At 41.0% G+C, this 19,896-nt stretch overlaps 2 protein-coding genes across 2 annotated transcripts; one reads left to right on the top strand and one right to left on the bottom strand.

Moving 5' to 3' along the window:
• Nucleotides 1-219: 219 nt before the first annotated feature.
• LOC139657592 (gap junction gamma-1 protein-like) lies at nucleotides 220-10,325 on the top strand. Its single transcript, XM_071535484.1, has 5 exons — nucleotides 220-372; nucleotides 5,723-5,994; nucleotides 6,791-7,019; nucleotides 7,324-8,025; nucleotides 8,581-10,325. Exons 2-5 carry the CDS (start codon nucleotides 5,755-5,757, stop codon nucleotides 8,592-8,594), a joined length of 1,185 nt encoding a protein of 394 aa, XP_071391585.1. The 5' UTR covers nucleotides 220-372; nucleotides 5,723-5,754; the 3' UTR covers nucleotides 8,595-10,325.
• A 3,042-nt stretch (nucleotides 10,326-13,367) lies between these two features.
• On the bottom strand, nucleotides 13,368-15,253 carry inha (inhibin subunit alpha). The gene is made up of 2 exons (XM_071535494.1): nucleotides 14,953-15,253; nucleotides 13,368-14,116 (listed from the first exon to the last, which is right to left on the bottom strand). The coding sequence occupies exons 1-2, from the start codon at nucleotides 15,251-15,253 to the stop codon at nucleotides 13,368-13,370; spliced, it is 1,050 nt and encodes a 349-aa protein (XP_071391595.1).
• Between the last annotated feature and the right edge of the window lie 4,643 nt (nucleotides 15,254-19,896).

Below are 19,896 nucleotides of genomic sequence, written 5' to 3'. Positions count from 1 at the left end.
TTTTGCTGTGATATTTGCAGAGCATCCTTCTAAAATGTATGACAGGTTTTCCACAGCTCTCTCGTCGTGAGGGCAGAACGGTAGTCAGCAGTGCGGATCTCAAGTTTCAGGCAGAGGGGCCTCCTCTTCTTGAATGGGGCTGATTACGTGGAGGAGGTGTGGGAGGAGGGGAATAAGAGATTTCAGGAATCAGGGATCTTTCTTTTGTCCTCTGTTTGGGACCCCGACACACGGGGTCACATGGGCTGAATGGGTTAATACTGAAGGCTGCTGTAGACTCGGACGAGACGCCGATGAGAAAGCGCACTAATTAAGCAAGCCTGGTCGAGCAATTAAGTGTGAAGAGAAGACGGGCAGCTTGGCGCGCAGAAGGTAGGTGAAAACTTTAGTTCAGAGAGGTGCTTTTCTTTCTACAGGTTGTTTGTAGCGTCGTTTGTGATTTTGGCATCCAGCGAGTTGGTTTTACAAGGCTTTGGGTTTGCGCTGTAAAGTCTGTAAATGGGTTCTGCTTATCAAGCCTTGGAGCCACAATCTGCGCGTGTTGACTGAGTGCGGTGAGTCGCAGCAAAGTCGCAGTTTCATCAGTTTCAAGCTCCGACGGAAAATAACTCTTGTTGTAATTCTGTGCTCATTTTTAAAAGGATACTGTACAAATATCACAGTGAAACTAAATAATGTCATGCAACTGCTATAGTAGTTCAAAACTTTATGGTAACGCCATAGGAGATGGAAAAACTACCATAAAGTAAAGCCATCACTACTGATTTCCACAGACACACTCAAAGTCAGGAATAGGAATATTATAGTGTTTTTCGTAGCAGGACATTGCTTGAATCTCTGATTGGCACAAATTCTCAATCTTGTTTCCACCAAACGACTTTTTAAAATGATGGCTAAAGCTTATTTTTCATCAGAATTTCTTTTCTTTCTTTTTTTTTATCAGGAAAACTCAGCTGTAGATTTTGTTTTTCTCCAGGAATGCAACAATTTCATGTGACTCAGCAAGCCTATAGATTTTTTTTTTATGTATTGCTTATGATAAAGAGTTCAACCTCCTGTAAACTGCTTATATTTGAAACTAAAACTTACTCAACTGAAGTACAACACCCCTGCTGTCTTGTGGATAAAATCTTTCCCCCCCACTGCATGTCTTCTGCAAAGTCAGAAACCCTATTTTTGGGAGAGTGACACCACTGAAGTGCAGTGATTGACATTTGTAGGTGTATTATTCTTCTCTATTGCCCTGTATAACCGGCAGACTGCATGGGGCTTTCATGTGCCCTCTGTCTGCTCCCTGAACCCTAAAATCCAGCTCTCTGCTTTTGGTTAGGAAGGAATGTTAACTCGCCTTTGCTTTGTCCAGATACTTTCCCCCAAACTCTCCAACAACCCCCCCCCCCAGTCTCCTTCTGTAGCTTGGTGACTCTTTAAGCAAAAAAAAAAACCCCATTAAATCAGTTGAGTTGGGTTCAGCCCACATGAGCAAATAGGCTACTGTTAAAAGCCATCTTTGGTCAGCTGTTAGGGGATTGGCATTGCAGGATTGTTTGCTCTCGCTTGCTTCGTGTTTGCACTGACTTGCGTGAGAAGAGCAGTTTGTGTTAGTGAGATAGATGGCTGGGTGATCCGCCACATGTTGCCAGAAAACTGAAGACTGCGCTGTGTGTGTGTTTTTTTTGCCTCCATCCAGACAGGAGGAAAGCAGAGAGGGCAGCTAACATGCGGTAGAGCAGAGGTTCCCCAACTTTTTCATGTAAAAAAAAAAACTCCAAATCGATTCACTGAATACCACAGACCTCCATTTTGATACAGGTTTTTACCCCCCCCCATGTCTGAGTCAGGTTTTGCCTCTTGTCTCTACTGGCACTGTGGGTGGAGAGTGTGCAAACTCTGAGTCATTCTTTTACTTTCTCTCTGTTCGTGAAATTAAACCAATTTTCATTTTGCTGGTGACCCCCCTGGAACCCTCTCCAGCACATCACAGCCAACACTGTCATCCATGGCGTTCGAATATAACTTTTCGGCTCACCTGGCAAAAGGCTAGTTAACTAAATAAGAATTTACCTGCCAAGAATAATTAATTTTTCATAGAGACATTCCACTCTACTGGTTTTCAATGCCATTTAGTGCATCAGATGTGTTAATGGGAAACTTGTTCATTTGCTTGTCAAGGCTCAGGGTTGTAATTCATAATGAAGTGCAACAGACTTCAAATTACAAGAAAGGATTTGAAGCTTGGTTTCAAAGTCTGACAACTGGCAAAAACTTGATGTAACTTAGGCAGTCATGTGTTCTCGTCTCAAAGAGTTGGAGGATTCCAGTGTGGCAGGTGGCTCCGATCGATTTTGTCTGCCAAAGACGAACTTGATTGGCATTTGGCGCTTGGCAGGTGTTAATTTCGGATTCATGGGCCAGGCGGTCCAGTGGAAGACTAGTCCCACTAACCTGGTTGATATCCTGTGAAGCGCACTGGTGCATTCTGGACTTCTTTATGGGCAAGGTCAAGCTCTGTAAGCGTCACTGGTGTCGGTCAGATGACTGAAGTGTAGTGATAAGGTTGTGTGATAAACGCAGGTAATGCCCCTTCTAGGTCAAGTTTAAATGCCAACCTGCTTGTTTCGGCATGTCAACTCACCCAGACCATTAGTCACTTGTTAGTGGAACAAGCTGGATTTAGAAAACAAGGTTGACTCACAAGTCCTTTCTGAACCATTGTTTTGACGTGTGGTTAGATTACAGTGATTATGCAACCTGGATATTGCATGTCCATTTAGTAGCTACGCTGCTATGGGGCTATTTATAGACAATAGATAGATTTTCATCTCCTTAAAGGCTTCGTTTTTGGTGAGTACATGGTGTTTTGCACAGCAGGTAATGTCCTCAAAACAAAGCTTGAAATAGAGATGGCTGAATATCAGATCACAAAGATTTTATCTGGAAGAAACCAAACACGCCTTGAACTGGGACAAGTGGAATTGTATGCTTTTTTTAAAGGGACAGTCCGCCTCAAAATGAAAACATGCCAAAATGGCTTGTTATATTTAGCATTGAGGTTTTTTGTTTTTTTTAAAGAGATGTATAAGAGATGTAAAGACGACAACCCAGGCGAGATCACAACCATATGAACCTCAAATATATTTGGGATGGGCCAGTTTTAACCAAGATACTTAGGCATGTGAACGCACCTCCCCCTGTTTACTGTTGGATTTTTGGTGTGTCAAAGTGCTGTTTTTGTGGTAATATTTTGAATATTTTATGTATACATGGATATTGGTGATAGGAATATGAACATGCGTGCCATCTTAACCCGAATAAGTCCTAAACTAGGGTTTTAGCTAGTATTTAGAATACTGTTATATATGACCCCTCCTAAAATACCTGTGCCACTTAGGCGAGGCTTGTAATTGTAAGGCAGGGGGAAAACAGATGTCACTGTGCAGTTGTAATTGTTCCTGCTGCAATTATTCCCATTAGAGTCATGCACAGGTTGTCTGTTGCCATTCTCACCGCCAGGACTCAACATTTAGGCACATGAAATAGTCTTTTCCCAGGTAAAGGTATTCACTGGGAAATGTCATTAACATGGGTAGCTGAACTTGGAAGCAGTTGGAGTTTACCGTGGTTTTTATTTTCCTTGTTGTAAGCAAACCTCACCTTCTTAAACCCAAGTGGCTTTGAGTGCTTGTTTTTTAAATGCCTCATGCTTTTCTGACACACTTCAGATCTGAGAGGTGATTAGAAGCACAGCATTTCTCACTGGATGGTTTTAAGGATTTTGTTTTGTCTCTTACACTACATACAACATAGAACTTTTAAAAAAAATGTGTTTCAATGGCTTTGGTAGTTTTGATGATTTCTAAGTTCTGTTTCTTGACGCTCATGTCTGACGTGGCACAGACAAGTCTCTTCTGTGCATGCCAAGGTGCCGGGTCTGTGGGAGGATTTGGCAAAAGGAGGTGTGATTAACCTGGCGAGGGCCTGCGTGTCATGCATACCTCAACTGAGGAGACTTGCCCTCAGGTGCCAGTAACGGGTAAAGCCTCCGCCTATTGTGATGAATCATGAAATGCTTGTGGTGTGGGACAAGATTTCATGCACCCTGTAGATTGATATTCAGACAAGGTGTTTTGGGTCAGACTGATATCTGAGACCTTGTTGTTTATGAGCCAGTTTCTGTTGGTATCAGTTTCACTGACAAATAGCATAGAAGTCGAGATATTTTTGCATTAACATCATAGGTTCATTTTCAAGATATTCTCATTTGCAACACATGTTTGAGGAATAAATCCATTCTGTGTTGAAACCCAGCAGAGAGATGCCATCTAAAGATATGGAGTAAGTTCTCTATCATTATCTAGCAATGCGCAAATTATGCTCAAATTGGCTTCAAGGCAACCTTTAATTTTACTTCGGTTAGTCTTTGATAGAGAACAATGAACAATCCAATCCTGAGAAGTGATTATCAAGATCAAAGATCACACGCAAAACTGAGAGATTTCGCTCCCAATTAACCCCTTTGTTGGATCCCCAAAAATCTTGTCCCATTACAGAGTGATCCACTTTAAAGGAGCGATCTCTCATACAGTGACTGACTGAACTGAGGACTGTATTGCCATTGTAACTTTGTCTTTAACTCCCATACACATGAAGGTGACAAAGCGTGGTTTCAGTAATGTAAAGGAATGATTTCCAGACAATACTGCAAGCCCAGGAAAGGAGTTTCTCTTTGGATACCTCAGCTTGGTCCCCTAAAAAGAAGGAAAAACTAAGTTGAATCGACCCCATTCACGGCTCGGCGTCGTAACTCCTCCAACCCAAAGCCTCACCAGGCCTCCCTCACAGCTAGCTGCGACTTGCCAACCGGCGCTTTGATGTTGGATTGAGCAGCTGAGGCTTAGCATGGCAGGGAGCTGTAAGAATGTGAGTTTTCCATACTGCTGCTTAGACCAGCGGCTAGCAGAACCGTTTGAGGTGAGAAGGTGTTTACCTGCTTTTATACTGCGCTGATGACGCTTATGATGTGTTGTCTAGTTGAAGTGTTGATATTTGGATGTCTGTAAAAATCTGTAGCTGATACAGGTAAAGTTTATGGCTGGCTCAGTGTATAGCTTTTATATTCGTGCCCCGCAATCTAGCTGTACCCAGTGTAGAGTCCATTTTGGAAGTTTAAAGTTGGCAGTTTGATATCCGTTTATATGTCTTTATTTGAACAATGAGTTTAGCCATCAGCAACCGTTCATTCACTAACCATGTCTTCTCGTCATTCACCCTTGCTATCCATCTGTTCTGGCAAGTTTTTGCATAGTTTTCACCTTACTGGCTCATAGTCTTTGGGTAGTATGTGGCTTGACTAAATGCTAATTGCTCCTTTTTATTATGGTTTTGGCTGGTTGTGGCAATTTGTTTTAAATTAATCCTGCCTTTTACACAAGTGCGCAGTGGAACGAAAAACTTTTTCTTGGGGTCACAGCGCACATGAGAGTTAAACAAGACGATACAAAAGAAAACGGTGCCTAAGACAACATTGTGCAACAATGCAATGGAGGGTTAACGTGCGTTCAGAGTTAATGAGAGACGATACAAAACAAAGAAGCTAGTAAAAAATGGAGCAGAATGAAGAGTTGTACTCTTTTTGGTATCACTAAAGCTGTTGCTTCTCACAGTATTATTGATTCCAATCCCAGTTACTAGTTTGTCTCTTGTCTCTTGTCTGTCCACCCAGAGCTGATCTAGCTCCCCGGTCCCCTTGGCACCATGAGTTGGAGCTTCCTAACTCGTCTGCTGGATGAGATCTCCAACCACTCCACCTTTGTGGGTAAGATCTGGCTGACGGTGCTCATCATCTTTCGCATCGTGCTGACGGCCGTCGGGGGCGAAACCATCTACTACGATGAACAGAGTAAATTCGTCTGCAACACGCAGCAGCCCGGATGTGAGAACGTGTGCTACGATGCGTTCGCGCCGCTGTCACACGTTCGATTCTGGATCTTTCAGGTGAGCATCATATCAAGTGTTGTGTTAACCTGTTGTGGGACGTCCTGGTGGCTCAGTGGTCTAAGACGTGTACAATATAAACGCAATGTCCTGGGTTCAATTCTGACCTGAGACCTTTGTCGTATGTCATCCATCTCTCACCCAGTCTTTCCTGTCTATCTCTACTTTGTACTGTACTGTGTAGTAACAACCCCCCCCCCCCCCCCCCCAAAAAAAATAGTTTTTTGTTTTGTCAGCCTCCAAAAATGCCAGAAAGTCTGATGTTTTGAAGTTGTAGGGCTGACTTGAACAATATTGTATATCTCTGAATAATCAAGTCTACCTAAATTTGTCCAGGAAATATACAGTACCAGTCAAAAATGTGGACACACCTGATTGAATGTACTATGTTTTCATTCTCTTAAAGCCATTTTGATCGAAAGGCTTCTGCTTAAATGCTTGAAATGTGTTTCTCAGACAAATATAAATAGTGAAGTTGATGCCTATGTATGAATTTCTTTCCAAAGCCTTTGCCTTTCCATCAGGGCAAAGGGCGGCTACTTTAAAGAATCTAAAATATGATAGTTTTGATTTAACACTTTTTTTTGGTCACTGCATAATTCCCTTTGTGTTATTTCACAGTTTTGATGTCTTTACTATTATTCTAAAATGTGGAAAATAGTAAAAATAAAGAAAAATGCGTGTGTCCAAACTTTTGCCTGATGTTGTAATGGTTGAACTTGTACATCGACGCAAACACACATTTACCCCACATGAGCACATGAACCACACTAACGTTCAGTGTGTGTTTGTCTAGGTAATCATGATCACCACCCCCACCATAATGTACCTGGGCTTCGCCATGCACAAGATCGCCCGCATGGAGGACAGCGAGTACAAGCCGCTCCACCAGACCCAGAAGAAGAGGATGCCCATCGTCAGCCGCGGGGCGGTGCGGGACTACGAGGAGGCGGAGGACAACGGGGAGGAGGACCCCATGATCGCTGAAGAGATTGAACCAGAGAAGCAGGACAAAGTAGAGAAAGGTACGGTGAAGAGAGAACAGTAGCCAAGTAGCCATGAGTGCATTTCTTATGTCATTGTGTTGCTTAATTTTTGGTTTTCAAAGACTTTTAAAGTGGTAGTGGTTACCCAGCAAAACTCAATCAATCACAAAGCATTTTTCATAGAGATTTCATCCAAATGGGTTTCAGGAGTCTGTTTAAAATATGACGGGGATGTAATAACTTCTTAATTCTTAATCATCTCACAAATATGTCATATGTCATTATAGACCCGTTTTGATACCAGATGCTAACCAGCGTGTCTCTGCTCCTCTTTATCTTCAAGGCGCAGTGAAAAAGCATGACGGTCGTCGGCGGATCCTGCGGGACGGCCTGATGAAAGTCTATGTGTGCCAGCTGCTGTCGCGCTCCGCCTTCGAGGTCGCCTTCCTCTTCGGCCAGTACATCCTGTATGGCTTCGAGGTGGTGCCCTCCTACATCTGCACGCGCTCGCCATGCCCGCACACTGTGGACTGTTTCGTGTCACGCCCCACGGAGAAGACCATCTTCCTGCTGGTGATGTACGTCGTGTCTTTCCTCTGCCTGCTCCTCACCGCCCTGGAAATCCTCCACCTGGGGGTCGGCGGCGTCCGCGACACCTTCCGCAGGCGCGCCGCCCCCGGCGCACGCGCCCCCCCACCCTCCTCCTCCTCCTGCCGCCCGGGCGCCCTGCCGACCGCGCCCCCCGGGTACCACGCCGCCATGAAGAAGGAGCAGTGCGGGAAGCTGAAGGGAGAGCTGAGGGACTCGCCGCTGGGCGACTCCGGGCGGGAGAGTCTGGGGGACGAGGGGCCGTCGTCCAGGGAGCTGGAGAGGCTGCGGAGGCACCTGAAGCTGGCCCAGCAGCACCTGGACCTGGCCTACCAGACGGAGGAGGGGAGCCCCTCACGAAGCAGCAGCCCTGAAGTCAACACAACTGTACAGACCGCCGCCGAGCAGAACCGCCTCAACTTTGCCCAGGAGAAACAAGGAGAGGCTAGCGAGAAAGGTAGAGCTACTATTAAATGTTGCTTAAATGAAGACGTTAAAATGTGGTTTTGTTAGAGTGGTTACATATAAAATTCTTGCATTTTCAAAAATCCATCTGTTTTTCCGGGCAGTTTCAGACCAACTCCAGTCAACGCATACAACTGGATTTATTCTTGATTGACCCCCCTCACTAAGGAATTACTGAAATCCTTCCAATCAGACCAATTCGCGTAATTTGAACTGAAGGAATGGTTTTACCTCATTTAAACTAGAGGAGCTGGTGTTGTCGGCCAATCAGGATCCAGCTTTATGGCTGTTCTGCCTGTGAGGACTTAAAATGAATTTAATCTTTAAACTAAATTTTGCTCTTCGGTTATGGCACAGTTTCTGTCAATTCACTGCTCCCATGAAATGTTTTCCTGAAGATTTCCTCATATCTGCCACAAGTTTGTCCATGACAGCATTTGACAGTGCTTATTTTCTTCCAGTCATTTAAGGCCTGAGGTCTAAACTTCAGAGTGTGAAGGTCTGTGTGCATGCTGAATATTCTAATGTTTCTCTCCTCCTCTCCTAGGAATACATGCCTGAGCGTGCTTCCTGCCTCAAAACGTCTGCCCTTCCATTCCTACTGGCCTTAAACACATGGGGGAAGCACATATGGGAATGCAGTCAGACCACTGAGGGAGACCAAAGTGTGTGTTTGTTTGTGTGTGTGTGTGTGTGTGTGTCTGTCAGTTTGTCTGTGTGTGGATGAGAGAAATGTGCCTTTCAGTATTAAGGGTCAGTCAAAAAATAAATAAATAACGAAGCTGACCGAGCTGCATTGTGATAATGGTACATCTCCACAACTCTGTAAACTTGAAAGCCTGCCAAATACTTCTCGCTCTCTCTCTCTCTCTCTCTCTATCTCTCTCTCTCTCTCGAGTTTCTGCTTGCCGACCTCCACACACACACCTTGACGATGCCGTCAGCTAATGCCTTGTCTCCACCCTGTTCTTTTGCCCAGAGGATTTTTGTTTTTGTTGCTATGCAGTAATCCTTGTCCATTGGAAACATTATGTAGGGATTATCAAAGCTTTCAGCTCCTATCTGGCCAAAGTCTACTTTTTTTTTGTTTGTTTTTTTTACAGTCTTCATAACGAAAGAGAGGCTCTCTTTCATAAAATGTTGAAGAGCGTTCACGCCTCACTTTGTCAAGGCTTGTTGTTGGCCTTAACACTGAGCACTGCCTTGGGTTATGTCATTCTGGAGCAGGTTCTTTGAGTCTTTCATGTTTAATTTGACAGATTTGATGTTTGTGATTATTAGTGTCGGCCTGAGGCCACGCAGTTACAGAATTGTAGGTCAGAAATACAAGCCTGTATATTTACTCAAATTGGCCAAAATGTTTACCTGGGAAATGCTTGAATTCTTTACCGACCGGAAATGTTCCTCCACACCGTTTTTTTAAGGTCTTTCCAAGGATCAAATTTTTTTTTTTTTGTGCCATCAATTCATTTCAAACATCCCAACATTTCTCTCACCAATACACTATCTTTCCCTGTGACTCTTGACCAAAGCTCTAGATTTATCTTTGACTGTTTGAATTCTGGATATGACTGATGTTTTTGTCTGAGGAAGTGTTGGTATATGCCACTCATTTCACATGACTGCTGGAAATTGGGCACTTTGATGTTTAGAAAAAAAAAAGGATAGTATGTACTATAAAAACTCTACTCATAAAGCCCATCATAAATATCATATGTACATATACATCTTGACATGTTCCCCCATCATAAATATCATCTCAAAAATGTCACTTTTGTTTATTTTTTGCGTTCTGTGGATCTAGGCTTCATTCAGCAATGTAATTCCATCCTTGTCTTTTCCTTGAGTGAAATATATTTGCCGTCCTTCACATCCACTGTCCTTACCTCCTCCTCCTCCTCCCTCTTCATTTTTTTTTTGCCTCTGAAGGAACGGATGACAAATTAGCCTTTTAAGACGGCATTGAGAAACGGCACTGGTGCCATGTAAACAAACTTATTGTTCAATTCAGCTTGAAACTTTGGATTAATATTTTTCTGTGTTCATACTGGACTCATACTTTCTCATATCCTGCCAGTTGGTTTTGTGTTCTTTGGCTGACAGGTGAAACTGGAGCCTGCCATAAAGCTATTTGATGCTGTATTCTTGTAATCATCTCACTTCCAGTTGTTTTTCTACTTAATACAAGGTACAACATTCCATTTTGAATATGGTACTGCTTCAGTGGTTTATATTTTTTTTCTATTGCAAGTTTTGTAGTTTTTGTAACTTTAGAGATTATTTTGTCTTCAGAGTAAATAAATATATTTGAATGGAATGTTTTGGTTTTTGGACTCTTCACTCTTTTCTATTATAAAGGTCTCACAATAGAAGCTTGATTCATACACTTTTTCTTTTTGCACCGATTTGCCTTTGGCCCAGCTGGGAAACAGCTGACAAGTCGTATTTAGTTACTATCTACCATCACATACAGAGACTTTGTATGTAAATCTCCCTAGACGACTAAAGGCATTACAAGTGGTAGGTCAGTCTTTACCTAGCCTAAATCATCCACACGTATCAATAATAAAAACTGAAGGAAATGTTATCAGATGTGAGCTCCATTTCTTTTCAGGATTTCAGAACAAAACATTCCCAATTTGTCTGAATGGAGATTTCCTCTTCTTTTGAACTTCAATTATTTCTAGCCTATTTCACAAAGCAGGATTGGCAAGCTGTCCAGATAACTTCAATCAATGTTATGACAGAAACCTATTCCTGAATCTATTATTCAAGTTTTGTTTGACAGATTAAAATAAATCCCACCAGGATACATCAGAATATTTTTCAGTAATCTGGCTAATTTTCTAATCCTGACATCTCTGTTAGATCCTGATACTGGGAGAGGGAGTTGTGTGTACAGATGCCTTCACAGCGCCCCCTGTTGTTGAGCCAGAAGAGCACTATCATTTTAATGCAGTGGACTTGAATTTATTTTTGTATTTAAATTGAAATAAAATGCCAGTGCCTCAACACTACATTATGAATCAAGTAAAAGACAGTTAAACAAATCAAATGCATTCAATCATAATGTGTGTATATGGTTTACATGGTATTTAAGTAACTTTGGTGGAATTAGGTGATTTAACCGTGTCGCAGTGCAGTCACAGACCAGCCAGGTTGGTAGCATATTGTGTGCAGTTTACTGTCACCACATAATAATTAAATGATTATAATTAATTAATTATATAGCACTTTTTAAAATAACTGTTACAAAGTGCTTTCCAAAACAGGTAAGTGAGTACATAGAGCATAAGACAAGAGTAGGTTAAAAATGAAACCAGACGTGAAGTAAAAAATAAGATAAAATCAAGTAAAATAATGTAAGGAGACAGACAGGGTTACAAACCGGGACCCATTGACATGATTTCTGGGTATTGAAGAATTAATTTATGCTAGATAAACGCCTGTCATCTTGCTCAAGCATTATCTCAGCATCTGAAGCTTTTTATGTAAAATAAATTCAACATGAATTAAACATGAAATAAAAACTTTGATGTGCTAATATTCTGCCTGGTTTCTCACTTAAGATCAGATAATGGTCTCTTTATTGGTATGTATTGGTATCTTTAGTCATTTTAATCAGGCATTTCAGTGTATTCTTGGTTATTAAATGTATGCTTAACCATGTGGCTTATATAGCTGATTCCTTCTAGATGAAGATGTTGCCAGCCTATTGTTCATAATATTGATAAGATAAATCACATACAGTGCTGTGAGAAAATATTTGCCCACTCTGTGATTTTCCAAATTTTTTTTTATTCATTTTTCACAGTAAATACACTGGAAGGGAATGTTTTTCATTGCAATAGCCCAGTGGCTTTGGGTATAGTGTTTTTCACATCATAAATGTGTTTCTTTTTTGGGGGGGTTTCAGAAGATAGATCATACAAACTTATAAGCAAACATAACACTGAAAAAAATGAGAGATTCATGAGAGATAATTTGGACAAAATCACTTCCCCATATCTGTATTATACCTTTCCATTGTTGACAAAGGCAAGGTTTCAGTGTAGTCAATGGGAGGCTGCCACATTTTCAGAAAGCAGTCATATTTTCTCCTTAAAATATATGTCATTTTCTCCAGGGGTTCACATATTCATTTCTGGGAGCCAAAGTCCTATTGAGAGGTGGCAATTAGACTTCCATGTTACTGCAATTCATTTTTTTTTTTTTTTTTTGGCCAGGCAAAGAGCTATATCTCTATAAATTTCATTTTCATTGTAGAATTCCCCTTAAGATTTCCGCTAATATCAGTGAAGTTACCGGAAAGACATGACTCAGGATTATAGAAAGGGTGATGCATATGTCATACCAAAATGGTTTCCCTTTAACACAATGGAAGCCTTTCATTGTAACGGGCCTCTCTTACGCTTTGGCTGTGGTAAGACCTAATAATCTTGGAGAGCAAGACAGTCACAGGTTAGAGGTGTATGTTGGGTGTCATGATGCTTGTAGCATTTATAATACACAGTCTGGTTAATGTTCGAATCAGTTGATTTAATACCATACAATATATCAATAATACCAATAGTAGTCACTGTGAAATCTTGAGCAAATTAGACCTACACTGCCCTCCGAAGGTGAGAACCAAAACACATACACTATTTTTAAAGAACAGGTATAAACTCAGCACTGGTATTTTTACTTCAGATTATATAGGCTAAATGACACAAATTGACTTTTGGTCTACAGACTTTGATAAGAGCCTCTGTAATCAGTAAAAAAGATAAATGGCATTACATAATGCTTATAAAAGCCATGTATGGTGTAAGCATTTGTGTTTAGCAGTGGAGGAAGAAGTACTGAGATCTTTTACTTAAGTAAAAGTAGCAATACAACAATGTGAAGATACTCCATTACAAGTAAAAGTCTTGCATTAAAAATCTTACTTAAGTAAAAGTACATATGACAAGTATTAGCAGCAAAATGTACTTAAAGTATCAAAGTAAACGTACTCATTATGCAAACTGTCCCCATTTAGAGAGTTATGTTTTTCAAATTAACAATTTAGCTATACTTTTGGGTAGTCTAATCTATAACAATGCTATTTTATAGTTATTTTATAAAGATGATCAAATGTTTTAAATATAAAATATTGATCTGAAAAGTAAGTAACAATAGCTGTGAAATAAATGTAATGGAGTAAAAAAAAAAGTACAATATTTCCCTCTAAAATGTAGTGGAGTAGTCTATAAGTACAAAGTAGCATAAAATGGAAATACTCAAGTACAAGTATCTCAAAATTGTACTTAAGTACAGTCCTTGAGTAAATGTACTTTCCAACACTGGTGTTTAGATACAGGTACACTCTTCAGGTATGATGTTGGGCAGGGTCTCATACTTGAACGAGTACCCGCCATCAGATGTAGTGGTGATCCTCAGGGACTTCATGGTCCCCGGGACTGGAGCGCAGCACTGCTTGATCCCCAGCATGGCGGTGGTGCGATCCCAGGCGGAGCAGTTACCGTGACAGTAGTGGAAAGTCAGCACCTTGGGGTGGACGATCCAGTTGCCCCAGCCTAGCTCCTCGAAGCTGATCTCAATCTCTGCTCGGTGGCAGTCGCTGTACTCCGGTCTCTCCTGAGAGGGGCGCTGTAGCAGGTCCATGGCGGACGGCGACCAGGGGATGGTGGCGGCTGCGCGGCGGGGTGACCGGTCAGGACCCCGAGGCTGGGCGTGGAGATGAAGGAAAGGCATTTTGTCCGGTTCGTTGGCGTGGCACTGGCAGGTCGGGCAGCGGACCTGGAGCACAAAAGGGCCCTCGGACACGGAGGCCTGGAGGTTCTGCTCCAGGTGGTAGGTGGTCCAGCCGTCCGAGCTCGTCTTTGACGGAGCCTCTGCTGCCTGAAGAAGCTGCTGCTCCGAAGTGAGGATGAAAAGCGGGGCGGAGGAGTTGGCTGTGGCCCCTTCCCCTGCAAAGAACCAGAAATGGGCTGAGGTGACCAAGGCCTCCTGGTTGTTCATGGAAAGTTGGAAGTAATATGTGAAGTGGCTGGTGGTCGCTTCTCCAGCAGCTGAGTCAGATCTGGCACAGGAAGAGTCTACCAAAGTGAGATCAACAGTAGCAGAGAAGTTTATTTTTTTTCCATTTGCATGCATAATAAATATACAAAAGTTTGACTTCGCACTCAATTTTTTTGTGCTAAAAAATAATTTGTGAAATTATTTGGCATCATTTATTTGAAATTTACATAAAGCATAGGATAATACACTGCTATGTAGTAGAAATTGTGATTTATAAAAGTCAATCAAGATAAAATAAAAAGCTAGTGTTCGAAGCAATGTGCATTCCTTGTTTAGTCTAAAATAAGTCACTGGCAAATATTATAATATTATAATCTGAATAACATTTATCATGTTATTCAGATTTTATATTGTGTTTGTAGTTTTGAGTTTGAGTTTTGAGTAACATACAGTAATAATAAATGCACGAATATTCCCCAGTTATGGGTTGTATTGGCAATTATATCATTAGGTACTCGGAGGCACTTCTAGAGCCGGACTCTGTGTGTTTGTTGGTTTGTTCATGTGCAACACGTTTTGCAATGCACAGATATCCGTAGGCATGTTGTGAGTAGAAAGTCTGGGTAAAATGCATCATATCAATCTGCGATCAGATTGGTGATTGGCCAATCACGTTGTTAAAACGTCAGAATTGACCCTAAAAAACCTGATCCGTATCCCTATCTTAAGACCTTTGCCTACAAAATAGTTTTCTTCTGGAGGACAGAATAATTTTTATTTTTGAAATACTGACTAATGAATTTGGGTTGCGACAATCCATGGATATAGTATTTTGAAATGAAACGTTGTGAATAAATTAGGTAAACATTGTTTTAGAGGGGTTGTTTAGGTAAAAACCAGCAAAACATCTCACCAGAACTGGGGAAGAGGATAATCTGAGAGTTTTCCTCGTTCTGATTGTGGTGGTGGTGGTTTATCCATGCTGTCCTGCCAGTCCTGGAGGACCTCCGGCGCCCTTGCCTAGCCTCTGCCCGTGCCATGCCCCCATCAGGACCCTGCACCGAGGGCACAGGGGGCTCCAGACCCAAGCCCTCCAGAACCCGCTCTTTGAACCAGGCCAGCACTACTTCCCGAGGCAGCTCATCTCCCTCGCAGGCTTGTGTTAGGCTGTGGATCCACAAAGGGCCCAGGATCAGCAGGGTGCAAGACAGCATGGCTGTGACAACCGCTCAACACAAAATTGCTTCCAGTTGCATCAGCTGATACAGAAATAAAGTCCAATTAAAAGTGTAAGAAAGTCTATAACTAGAAAGTGTAATTTTGTCGGTCCAGAAAAGGTGGGAAAGTTAGTTCCAGAGAAGTGACTCTCTCCTTCTGTCTTTCCCTGTTCTCACATCGCCACCAAAAGCTGTATTCCACCTTCTCATTGGCTCTCATTGGCTTATCTTGGTTGTTTTCACTCAGCCCTCAACAGTTTTTTTTTTTAACTTATTCTGAAATAATGTGTGAAGCCCGTCCACTCTTTGCCGTACTTGTTTGGGTAACCACCGCAGCTATCTGGATATTTGGGAAGAGTAGAGAGAATCTGCGGACAAAGGCATTATTATGTTGCCAATATACAAACCGAAGATAGCAAAGGGTGACCTTGAGTGTTGCGATGTTGCATTATCTGTTTCTATGGCTGTTTCACACAGTCAAGGCAGTCCTCAAGGCAATGTGTCTGCATGTTTTTCTCTGCTGTGCCCCGTGGAGTCGCTTTTGGAAAAACACATTTTAAGGTATAATATTAGCAAAGGGATAGGAAACCTGTCACTGGCACGGACATGTCCATAATTATCTTAAGCATTACACACAGATGGAGAAATACACTTCTGTCATTTTTAATAATCTTTGAGATATGTTCCCATACAAAATCTTGCTGAAAGTGCAGTCAAATACAAATCTGTCTTTATTATACACCCATGTGGAGGCACTTTCTGCAAATAGGCTCAGATGTTTTGCACTAATGGCAAGAAATTCTCATTGTGTTTATTGAAGTACAACTTTTTCAGCAAGATGTTAAACACTCACCTGTAGAGGATAGCCATTACTTGCACAATTACAATGGACTTTTGCTACAGTGGTGATTTATTTATGCACACACACACACACAAACACACACACACACACACACACACACACACCATAGGCACCTGTTTCCCCCACTAGAGTCTTCATCTATCTTGCAAAAAACATTTGTGCCTTCTTTATCTCACTGACCTTGAATCTTTACAGTTTCAGACAAGTCAGTTGCATAATGTGTATTTCTGAGTGTATTGCATGACCAGACATTTTTATCAGTAATTTAACAGGCCAAAATAAATGAAAGAACAGATGTGCACTGAAGGTTCCAGTGAAGCCTTGTTTTGAGCCAACCCAAGAGTTTTGTTATAAAATGAAAAGTGACACTTATTAGTACAAAAGATTTGCTTTTTTTGAGAGAACATTTAAGTCTACCCACACTTTGGAAGTTGGAATTGTCAATCTTCTTGTAACTTATAGGTAACATTTTGTCCCTCTTGATAAAATGGAGGGTGGACTATGGATCGACCCTAATTGGTCTGTAGGTCCGTCTGTCCGTCCGTAGGTCATGCTCAATATCCTGGACCCACTGATGCCAGTTACTTTGCCCATGTTGACTTTCCCAGAGTTGATTTGATTTGACAAACCTGTGTGCAATGTACTCTGCTTGATGCATTATGTGCTCGGCCCCCGAAATTATGCTTGCAACTTTAATTTATCTTAAATTTCTAATCCAAATGTGGACTATTGCTTGTTGAATTTAGGCTTGTTCATTGACAAAGCTCTGATGGGACAGGGTTGCTTGTCCAAAAAGATAATTTATTCATATTAAAAAAATCCCAGTTGTAGCATTACACCACTTCCCAAGAAAAGACTGCAAATATTAGGCTATGTTTTTTTAAATCACGTTTCTCATATTTAGTGATGAGACACTCAAAATTATGCTCAAAATTATTTATTGTTGTTACAGGCCAGCCACCAACAGCAGAACTCCCATTCACATGTTCATATACTGATACACATTTCTTTCTTGTACATAGCCCAGTTAACATGGGTAATGTACGCATTATTCACACATGTATATGGACAACGTGCACATCAATGCCAGATTTTTCCTTGCCTTGATCATTCACCCTAGATATCTAAAAATTTCCTTGCTGGTTGAGTGTGGGGGAAAATGTTTTCAATTTTGAAATCTTTTAATAATGCATGCAATCAGGTTCCTGTTAACATGTGATTACTGAAGGGAGGAAGCGGACAGGAGAGCTACAGAAAGGAAGAGACAGATTATGAAGAGTCATTGCTCCTCTTTGGAAGGCTGATGTCAGAAGCAAGTCTCCTGCAAAACGAGAAAATATCTTCAGGCATCACATGACACTTGGCGTGTTTACTGTTTGCAAGTGCATCTACATGTCTGAGGGTGTTTGTTTATACTTACAGGACGGATAGACGTTTGCTGTGAGCGCCTCACTGACAAACATAATGCATCTTCAGATACTTGGGATTTTTATCACAATTCCAAGCCATTCCCAGAATTTCAGTGTTGACATGAAAGTCACACTCGTGCTTGCCGTTACACCTGTGGATGTGTTAAAAAAAAAGTTGTTGATGTGATTGATAAAAAAAAATCAATAATTACTATATCTGAATAGAAAAAGACAATGCCAGCATTTTTTACATACTCTTATTACTACTAATATTGTGCTGATTAGTACTACTACTACTATTTCTAATAATAATATTAGTATTATTATATAGCACCTTTCTAAACAAAATGACACGCTGTGGTAAAATATCCGCTCTTCACAAAAAAAAGATTAATTTGAACAAATATCATATTGCAGGTTTGCAGCTTCTATTCCATTCATTCAAATATTGATTTGAAATTTTGTCAGTATTTTCTGTGAATTCAATTTTAAGGCCCAGATGTGTGAACATTTTCTGTCAGTGTAAATTGCAACCTGCAAGTTCTCAGATGTTTTGCTCCAATAATAACTTAATAGATTTGCCCCCCAAATCAGTGTATTCCTTCAGTGAAATTTTGCCTTTTTTTCTGTTATGAACCAATACACACATGTATTCCACTGTTGCTGTGGCTGAGTAGCTCATGCAGAAGGTCATCTTTGTAGGTGTGCTTGGTTTGTGTTTGAGGCAGGTGTGGCTGTTGAGACGTCCGTAGTTGGCCTTCCTGACGTGAATGACTCCTTTATCTGAGGGTGACAGAGAGATGAGGAGAGAGGGAGAGAGAATTCAGATGTTTAGGAACCATATTCTTCTGCAAATCATGGCTGTGGTCTAAACATGATCTCCATAACATTGACTGCACAAATTGAATCTGAAATGTACCCATATGTTGGCAACAAAGGTCATAGAGGACTTTGAATTTTTTTATGGCATAAAAAAAAACTTGCTTTGCAACTGCGAACGCATGAGGACATAACACTAAATTAAAATGGTGAAATTTGTACATAACCTCTCATTGAGCAGACTCTTTTACTAAGGGGTTGCAAATAAAACTATATATTTTGCTAGTTGATTTTAATATCAACAGCTGTATATTTCATTAAATACAAGATTAACAGTAATTCCAAATTAAGAAAAACGGTCGATGAATCATCATGCTGTCCTAGCAGACACTATGCCTCGAGGAAGGGTTAAGCCGCAATATTCTGAATTTCAATTAAAGTGTTCAATGGAGTGCAACATACAAAGTGCAACATAATTATATACCCATATTCTAAATGATTTCATAAGAATTAAAGGAAGACAAGTAAGTTCTTCTTCTTTTGAGGTAATTTGTAATTTTAATTTCTGCCTCTTGTAATTTTCCCTTCAAGAGAGGCTTCATCAGGATTGGTAGAAATTAGTTTTGACCAAAGACTAATGAGCTGTGATTTGACCTTATGCATTTGCATAGGTCTTTGCATTGGACAGGGTATCAATAATCATACATTTATGTATCGACAGGATCAAGGTGCATTCTTACCACACTTTACTTTTGCAGTTTCCCATCACATGCAACAATGGTACGCAGATCTGCCAGAAGATTAGGAGATAAAATGAGATTTGAGCTTGCAACCTTAAAATCATCTTACTATTATGTTTGTGCTGCACAGGATGGGGCCCTTTGCAAAAATATCTAAAGATAATATCTCACTACTGTATGTACAGGCAGGAGGCCTCTAGTATACAAAAAAATACTCACCGTCACTTTTCTTCTGACACATGTAGGAGACCTGCATGAAGGTCTTGGGTGTGTAATTACATATGAACATTGCTGGGTTTGGCTTGGGCAGTCTACAGTAGTCCCAGTCATTACAACTAGAGAAATATTAGAGCATGTCAAATACTGCATATCCAAAATGTTATGTTAAGTTATACATTCACCTCAATGTTTTCAGTCACAGATTGTTAAAGCTACTTTATGCAAGTTTTCGCCTTGAGTCAGTAAAAGAAGCAGAAGTATATTGTCATTCCCTCCCTCCTCGCTCCTCCCCCTCAGTTGGTCAAGTTCCTGCCCCAACACTTGTCACTCATCTTGATGAGCCATCTACTTTGAAACAGCAACTAGCCTGAGGCTGAGCTAACTTGCATCCATAAAGCCACTGCAGACACTGAAGACAGGCAATCTGCAATTTCAAACAAGCACAGAGCCTGTACAAGCCCACGGCCTGTACACGCTGCATTTGTTCAACTCCTAGCTTGACAACACGGTTATCTGTTTAATTACCTAATTCCACTAATGTTACTTAAATACCGCAAGGTAATAACATTATCTAGTGGATTGTAGGGCAGC

The sequence above is a fragment of the Centroberyx affinis genome, unplaced genomic scaffold, assembly GCF_046629955.1.
Source record: "Centroberyx affinis isolate AG114_WGS23_722 - 3 ecotype Tasmania unplaced genomic scaffold, CSIRO-AGI_Caff_v1 ptg002720l_1, whole genome shotgun sequence".
Lineage (NCBI taxonomy): Eukaryota > Metazoa > Chordata > Actinopteri > Beryciformes > Berycidae > Centroberyx > Centroberyx affinis.
The sequence above is the reverse complement of the archived record's forward strand: the minus strand, read 5'-3'. Positions and strand labels throughout refer to the sequence as shown.

What these genes read in the sequence shown, in the direction of transcription:
- inha (XM_071535494.1), bottom strand. Translation starts at nt 15,253, where the DNA reads ATGCTGTCTTGCACCCTGCTGATCCTGGGCCCTTTGTGGATCCACAGC. An exon ending in TATCCTCTTCCCCAGTTCTG is followed by an intron (nt 14,117 to 14,952) that starts GTGAGATGTTTT and finishes TCACTTTGGTAG; the next exon opens with ACTCTTCCTGTGCCAGATCT.
- LOC139657592 (XM_071535484.1), top strand. Translation starts at nt 5,755, where the DNA reads ATGAGTTGGAGCTTCCTAACTCGTCTGCTGGATGAGATCTCCAACCAC. An exon ending in TTCGATTCTGGATCTTTCAG is followed by an intron (nt 5,995 to 6,790) that starts GTGAGCATCATA and finishes GTGTTTGTCTAG; the next exon opens with GTAATCATGATCACCACCCC. An exon ending in GCAGGACAAAGTAGAGAAAG is followed by an intron (nt 7,020 to 7,323) that starts GTACGGTGAAGA and finishes TTTATCTTCAAG; the next exon opens with GCGCAGTGAAAAAGCATGAC.